The sequence below is a fragment of the Balaenoptera acutorostrata genome, chromosome 13 (genome assembly GCF_949987535.1).
Source record: "Balaenoptera acutorostrata chromosome 13, mBalAcu1.1, whole genome shotgun sequence".
In the NCBI taxonomy this organism is placed as follows: Eukaryota; Metazoa; Chordata; class Mammalia; order Artiodactyla; family Balaenopteridae; genus Balaenoptera; species Balaenoptera acutorostrata.
In genome coordinates this window covers 58087000-58095206 of record NC_080076.1, presented here as the reverse complement: position 1 = coordinate 58095206, position 8207 = coordinate 58087000, and the positions used below count along the sequence as shown (strand labels likewise).

Sequence of the window (8207 nt, the reverse complement as noted above, 5' to 3'; positions counted from 1 at the left end):
CAGTTACCTACCCTGAGCCTCAGTCTTACCATCAAACAAATGGGTTTAGTGAGATCTATCTGGGTCGTGAGACCATGTCTATTAAATTCTTTTTCTTTTAAATTAATTTATTTATTTTTGGCTGCGTTGGGTCTTCGCTGCTGCTCTCGGGCTTTCTCTAGTTGCGGCCAGCAAGGGCTACTCTTCGTTGCGGTGCACGGGCTTCTCACTGCGGTGGCTTCTCTTGTTGTGGAGCATGGGCTCTAGGTGCGAGGGCTTCAATAGTTGTCGCAGCGGGCTTAGTAGTTGTGGCTCACGGGCTCTAGCGCACAGGCTCAGTAGTTGTGGTGCACAGGCTTAGTTGCTCCGCGGCATGTGGGATCTTCCCGGACCAGGGATCGAACCCATGTCCCCTGCATTTGCAGGCGGATTCTTAACCACTGGGCCACCAGGGAAGTCCTGTCTATTAAATTCTTAGCACAGCGTGTGTTATGGAGGAAAGATGGACTCTCCGGTGATTCAGTTGATCTAAGGGCAGGTGAAGCGTCTGGACTCATTCTCCATCTCATCATCTTTGTTTTCACCTGGGTTTGTACTTTTATCATGTGAAGGACTCCAGCTAGATCACAGATCTGTTTGGCGTTTGGTGGGGCAGTCCAGACTGGGGAGCATGTCACCCCGGGGAGGATGATCTCCACCGTTCATTGTAAATTCAGCACTTCTGGGCCTGCTTGTCCAGAAGTGGCAGCAGCAAACTTCTCGATTAAGAGTTTTGTCTTCATCGGTGCCAATATGTGCTCCCAGGATGCCAGAACATTCCTCAATGCTACCAACAGGCTGCTGGTAACTCTCCCTGGCCTCCTCTCTTAGCATCCTTGTCAATGGGTCCCTACTTCTCAGACAGAGAGCTCACTCCCCAGCGAGGGCCCCATATTCCATCCTTGGACGACCGACTCCTAGAAAAGTATTCTTTATGCCTCTCTGAGCTTTTCCTTTTGTGGTTTCCCTGCGGGCCTCATACGGCCTGAGTCCATGCCATCCTTTACACAATAGCCTTCGAAATAATGCGAAACCCCTCCGTCTACCTTCTCTTGCGAACGAAACACCCTCTCTCCTTAAACCATTCCTTATAAGACATAGTTTTCCTCTCCTCAGAGAACCCTGTCATTTCCCCTTAAAGGGAGGGCAGAAAGGCGGCAAGGCAATCCTTCCCTCATTCTAGATATCACACATGTATGCAGACATGCCTTCACAGAAATAGACAACTTACCTGACGTTAAAACCACAAGTCTACTCTTCCCGTCCTGTATTTGTGCAGTCCTCCCTTTATGTCCCAAGTTTAGGTCCTCCCACATTTCTTTCCTTTGGCCTCTCCACATCGTTTTGCTTTCTAAAGTAGCCTGTAGTTTCAAGTTACTTCTCTAGTCTCTCAATCTCATGTGCAATACCACTGCCCTGTCCCCTGGATTTGCGAACGTTCTAAAATCGGTGCTTCTCAAACTATCTCTGGTGATGGACAGTTTGTTTGCTTATTTGATGTCCAATCTGTTGCAGATCAACATTTTGGTAAAATGCAATAAAAATGAATTACTAGAAGAAAGAAATTAAAAAACCAAAAACATGCAAAAAACAAGCCGTCATCTTTCTAATGGATTCAACTGACAGAATCTCTGTAGAATTGCTATAAAGTTTCTAAATGCTTCCTCTGGATGTTTTCATGACCTATCTCACGGTGCACTCATCAGATACTTCGTGAATCCAAACCTGTCTGTGGGTTACACTTTGTATAGCACCGCGGCTGTGTCATAGGTGTGCTGGAAAGGCTTAACAACCAGCTCTCTGGGGGGATGCCTGCTGAGTCACAGCACTTGCCAATTTCCATGGTGTAAACACTCACACCAAGGTCAGTTTCAAGCTAGCAAGGAAATGTCACTGAACACAGACTTGGGGAGGGATTTGCACAGTTGAATCTAGCAAGCTGATGAGAGCCAGCTCCAGCGCCCCGCTGTTAACCCCGTTCCATTTTTAAAATCTCTTTAAAAAAAAAAAATTTCTTAACTCAAATGTAAAAACCAATCTCTGGTCTCTTGATGCATTACACTATTATGTGAATGAAAGTAATGACAGTGAAATCCGGAAACCTGCTCCTTCTGACTCTTCTTGTAAATGGATAGGAGACTTTTCAGCCAACTTTGAGCTGGGATAGCACATCACCAGGACCCAAAGAAGGAGAAAAAAAATCAATGTATCTGATATGAACAAATAAACCTATCCGACAAAGGAAAGCAGTAATAATGATTAAACCAACAGCATCATTTCTTTTTCAAGTTCCACTTGAGTAAAAGGAGCACTTGCGTTTTTTAATCAGTGTTTTTGAGAATGTTCCTCTTAAACAAATGAAGTGTTTCCCTTACGGCATGTAAGCCCCTCATATTTTGTTTCTGTCTTGACCAGACAAGATTTATTAACTTGTGTTTCACCGTCCTTGGGCCCCACTCTACCACATGCCTCCTGGTGCTCAGACCTCAGTGGATTCTAAATCATTCGTGGTGCTGAATCACGAGAGTAGAATTTTAAAAACAAAACAACAACAACAACAAAGAGAGAAGAGAAGTGTTCAGGGCTTAGCCTGCAAAACTAAGAAAGTGTGATGCTGGGAAAAATTGGGGGATTTAGCTGTCTGAGTTTTTGGAGCAGCCTCAGATGCACAAGAACTGGGGCATGAGGAGGAAGGGAATTTTGAGAAGTGTGAGTTGTGTGTTGGGTCTCCTTTCTTTGTCCTCAAAGTGCAATCTTAAAGATTTGAATTCCTTTAAAATTCCTATTTGATGACTAACAGGTGGTGCTTCTTTGAGTTTGAGTCCGATGGCCCTGGCAGAATTGTGCCGAGCTCTAAACACCAGTAAAATCTCATAGTAAAGCCCCTGGGATGTAACCCCATGGCGGATGGTCCCCTAATTCACAGTGAGCCAATCTCAAATTCTTACCTCCTTTGGGCATCGGGGCTGGGCCAGCCTGTTGAGGAAGCCACGTCCCCAGGGTCCTCCCTGTCCAGTCTAACCCTAGTGGATGCCTAGCATTGCTGCTGCTGTCCTGAAAGTCCCCGGCGATCCAAGTCCCCAGAATTATCCCTATTGATATCGAAGAGGAAATGTTAACAGCCACCAGATGGCGCCAAATTGCATTTGGCCCCAAGGGGTGTGTAGCCAACCCCGACATCACACTGGAAATAATGTGACACCCCCACCCCCAAATCATAGGTATCACATCGTGCTGTAAATCACAGCAAATGAAATGATACTGTATTTGGCCGCGTTGTCCGGTTTTGATTATCCACACCGAAAAAGGAAATTGGGGGTAGCTATCAAGGATCAGTAAACAATCCAAAGGATCAGACATTTGATGTTAGAAAGTGGCACTTCATTTCTTTGGAATATAGGTGGGCTGAATGTCCTGAGAACCCATTTCGAACAAAATACAGTAAGTCCCCTACATAGGAATGAGTTCTGTTCCGAGAGTGCATTCATAAGTCCAATTGTTCATAAGTCCAACAAGGTTAGCCTAGGTACCCAACTAACACAATCGGCTATGTAGTACTGTACTGTAATAGGGTTATAATACTTTTCACACAAATAATACACTAAAAAAAAAAAACCACAAAAAAATAAAGAAAACATTTTTATTCTTACAGTACAGTACCTTGAAAAGTACAGTAGTACAGCACAACAGCTGGCACGGTCACATCTCTGAAAGTTCGCAATGTAGGGACTTACTGTAATGAGTTCACATTGTAGGAGAAGGCATAAAATGATCTAGTTTCTTAGATTCGGATAGATTGATTCTATCCTAATGATGGTCCCTCCCTGGCCCACCCACTCTGGTCTGCAGCTGAGTAACTGACACCGAGCATTATCCCCTTCAAACTTCCTGGGAAGTGGAAGGTAGCTCCTCAGTGGTTACAATGCATGAAACTCAATCAAGTGAGGGGAAACATCAACGATGCACGTGTCTGCATCCCTTGGCTTCCCTGTGGCTGGTGGGATAACCTGAGCCCGGGCTGGTCCTGCTCCAGCTCTGCCTCCGCCAGCGCTGTGAGCCTCCCTCTGCTGGTCCCGTTACCTTTAACTCTCAGGCTCGTTAGCTAAAAGCTGCGGAGTTTGGAGCGTGTACTGCTGAGCTCTGTTCATATTTAAAGATGTGTGATTCACGCACAGCTGAGATGGAAGGTTTTCCTGGGGGAGCCTCTGCCAGTCCCAGGTAACTGAGAGGAGGCTACATTTCTATTATTCAGGTTACCCTCACCTCCAGAGCACATGTGATACTGTAACGTGACATCTGTGCGTTTCTTTTCCTTCAACTCTTGGGCAAGCCCTGGGAAGGAGCCAAACATTTCTGTCCCCATCTTTTATGGTTAAGGAAATTACACCAAATCACAGGGCAGTGGAACAGCAGGGCAGAGAAATGCGATCCTTCTGTTCATTGCTCGTTATAGGATGCTTTTTTTGAGTGACCTCAGGAAACACCCTGAATATCGAAGTGAGTATTTCATTCAGCGAGATGGCCTGAGTGACAACTAGAACCATGGGTAACTAGCTAGCATTGTGTGGTCAGGACTAGCCGATTTGGTGTTAACAACAGTCCCAAAAGGAAAGGCTGAGGGTGGGGCTGGGAATGAGGTGGGGGAGAAAGTGATGGAAACACAATAGTTTGAACCATTTTTAAGGGGACTCAACAAAAGTCTTTAGAAAGCTGGTTAAGGAATCATTCTTTACCAGGGGGCGGTTCCCACGTGGAAACTTCATTCTTTTCAATCTGTGTTTTCCTGCATCGTGCTCCACAAATACGGAGTGCTGAGAAGCAGTGTGTACAGCTTCTTCAAGACCCTGGGTTTATCCTCAGATGTTTGCAGAGAGGGGCTGCAGGCTGCTCCAGTGGGAACCTCCAAAAGGGGCGCCTCACTGTGCAGAACCTTGGGCTGATCACGTCGCCCTGAAGGACAGCACTTTGGCGAGTGGGTTCCTACAGGCCACACGCAGGCTGATCTCCCAACTAACGGGTACATTTATTTTACAGTAGGAGACGTGTGTGTGGTGTCCTCCCTCTCAGAGGACGGATCTGCTCGGAAACAGCAACACAATTCAGAACTAAAGTTTATAGAGTGAGCACATACCCAGAAAAAGGAAGGAAGGAAGGAAAGAGGGAGGGAGGGAGGAAGGAAGCAAGAGAAAGAAAGAAAAAGAAAAGGAGGGAGGAGAAATGGAATGAAGATAAAAGCAAGGTGCAAGAAGTTAAGACAGTGGGTTGAGCTCAGCCCCCCACCGGCGCCCTGCTCCCTCCCCATCTCCTCCCCCTCCCCCATAGGCACTTTGCCCTGTTCTTAGGATTAGAGCACACAGGCTCACAACCTCTTTGCTTTCTTCTTTTTTTCAGTGTTCTTTATTGACCCCCAGAATCTTCTCCAATGAGTTACTTTGTTCAGCATTAGCTGTGGTTAATATTTCCCTGAGAAGGCAAAGATTTCCCAAGTCTTTTCTGTGTTATACATTATCTCTCAGGGTGCCCTGTTGCCCCGGAAGATTTCTACAGATGGCTAGTCCTGTCTGTTTTCTGTCAGTTCATATTAATCTCCGTTTCAGAAACTTCCATCTCAGAGGTCAGTGTTTTTCAGTCTCTTTCCCCCTCAGTCGTATGGGGGTGTCGCCTTAGAGGAGGCCCAAATATGCCCCCTAAGCAGGGATCTCACTTAGTCTTTCAACAGACCTGTTTTCACGTTCAATGTCTTGGTGTGTTTCGTGGGCCCTAATTTCCAATGGATGTCAGTTACAGTATTGGCAATTAAAACCCATGCAGAAATCAGTGTCTTTGTTTTCGCTGTCTTCCAGTGTCATCTTGCATTACAACATATAAGAAGACACCACCTCCAGTCCCACCCAGAACTACCACGAAACCTTTCATTTCTATCACAGCCCAGAGTAGCACAGAGTCGGCCCAGGACGCCTACATGGATGGACAGGGCCAGCGAGGGGATATTATCAGCCAGTCTGGACTGAGCAACTCCACGGAGAGCCTGGACAGTATGAAGGCTCTGACAGCCGCCATCGAAGCCGCCAATGCCCAGATCCACGGCCCAGCGAGTCAACACATGGGCAACAATGCTGCCACCATCACCACCACCACCACCACCGCCATGGCCACCATCACTGCAGAGGACAGGAAGAAGGACCACTTCAAGAAGAATCGATGCCTGTCCATCGGGATACAGGTAACAGCCTCCCTTTCTGTCCTTTGAAATAGGAGCCCAGGGAGTTCCCCGGTGGTCTAGGGGTTAGGACTCGGCGCTTTCACTGTCACGGCCTGTGTTCAATCCCTGGTCGGGGAACTGAGGTCCCACAAGCTGAGTGCCTCAGCCAAAAAAATAAATAAATTTGTTAAAAAAAAAAAAAAGAAATAGGAACCCCAAATGAAGAAATGTACTACCACCCCCCCTTTTTTTTCCCAGAAGATTCACTATCTTGCCATTTTGGATGATGTAGCTATTGTAGGACCAGACTTTCAAATTACTGGCTCTGGGCTCCTGTATGTTGTGAAATGTGATTTTAAAAAATTACGAAGGTGTTTTGTCTATAGACATTATCAGCATCTTTTTTTCCCCCCCAAAATTCCAATCTTTTAAAATTGAAGTATAGTTGATTAGCAGCTTTTATTTTTGCTCTCGAAATTGAATGTGGTGAGACAAGGGGAGGATAATTAAACAAACATGAACACAATCAAACATAAAGCGTCCTCAATTCCTAATGCACATTTTGATTCTCAAAAAAGGAGTGGGCATCCAAGAACAACGTGGATGATTGGATGGTGTTACAGTGTGTTCAACGCTATTGAGTAACCATACGAGAACAAAAATGTGAACCACTTCACACAAACGTGGGAGTGATGGCCAGTGAGACCAAAGGGAAGGAGAGCGTGGAAAGCAGTAACTCCCATCACAGCATCATGAGGAAAGAATGTGCACCAGGGTCAGCGTAACTGTGGGCTATTTAATCATGCATTTCATTCAAAAGGTAGATACTTCGGCAGGCTTCTCAGTTTAGCTCTGTTTTCTGTTGCCCAATGATAAGATCAGACTGATTCTTGGTTGTTAGATGGGTTCAGCTTGGCTTACCCTGCTAGAAATTTCCTCCCATCCATGGAGAAGAGTCATTCTTTCCCCCCATTTTTGTTGTGCTGTACCGTTCTGCAGGTGCCCTTTGAATAATAACTTCCTGACGTGATGGCCCATAAATCTATCCATGCTGAACCAACTCTAAGGCACGTCTAAGCACCAGGCGTGGGGTACGTTTTCACAACGATGATGGATGTTCACCATCCATTCTGCAGAGTCCACTTTGAAAGGACAATTAAACTTTCTCTGGTAGCAATGAGTCAATGCTTTTTTATAACCAACAGGTTACCATGGCACGACTTGTCAAGTTTCCTAAAAGAACTTGTAGCACAGGTGCTTAGGACCAGATGACCCAGCGGGAGGTCCAGCCTCCACCCACCCTCACTCCAACCCCAATCCCAGGAGTTAATTCCCTCCCACCGCCCAGAGGATTTCGAGGGGTGGGAAAGAGCAGAGGTCGGTCTTCTGTGTCGTCCCAGGCAAATTATTTAATCTTCCTGAGACTGTCTTCTCATCGAGCCCACGTAGGATTATTTGAAGGAGGGAGTTTACAAAATCCAGCTTCCTGTAAGGCTTTCAGTTTGGGATGATGAAAAAATTCTGGGGCTGGATAGTGCTGATAGTAGCACAGTAATGGGAATGTACTTAATGCCACTGGAACTGTACACTTAAAAAGGGTTAAATGGAGAATTTTATGTCTGTTTTACCATAATTTAAAAAAAATTCCACCTTTCTTATCTGGCACATAATTGGCACCCAGTAATGTTAGCTTTCTTCTACTTCCTTAATGTTTAAATTTTTTTCTTTATTTTACATTATTTTTTCAATAGACAATATATTCCTATGGCTCAAAATTCAAAAGTTATAAAAAGACATACAGTGACCAGCCTCTCTCCCCTTGCTACTCAATAGCCAGTCAGTTCTCCTTTCTGGAGAAAATCAATATAACCAATATTTGCATCTCCCTGCAGGGATATTTTGCACATATTCAAGCAAATATATATTTATTCCCCTTTTTACCCAGACAGTAGCAGCATATACCTCACACTAGTCTATATCTTGCCTC

The 8207-nt window shown here is 45.4% G+C and overlaps 1 protein-coding gene across 8 annotated transcripts in view; it reads left to right on the top strand.

Moving 5' to 3' along the window:
* DLGAP1 (DLG associated protein 1) overlaps positions 1-8207 on the top strand; it is an 855942-nt gene that overhangs the window by 788288 nt on the left and 59447 nt on the right. For all 8 annotated transcript variants that reach the window (XM_057526434.1, XM_057526435.1, XM_057526433.1 and 5 more), the window contains one exon: positions 5862-6241. In XM_057526434.1, the coding sequence (XP_057382417.1) occupies positions 5862-6241 (380 nt within the window). The remainder of the gene's footprint in view (positions 1-5861; positions 6242-8207) is intronic.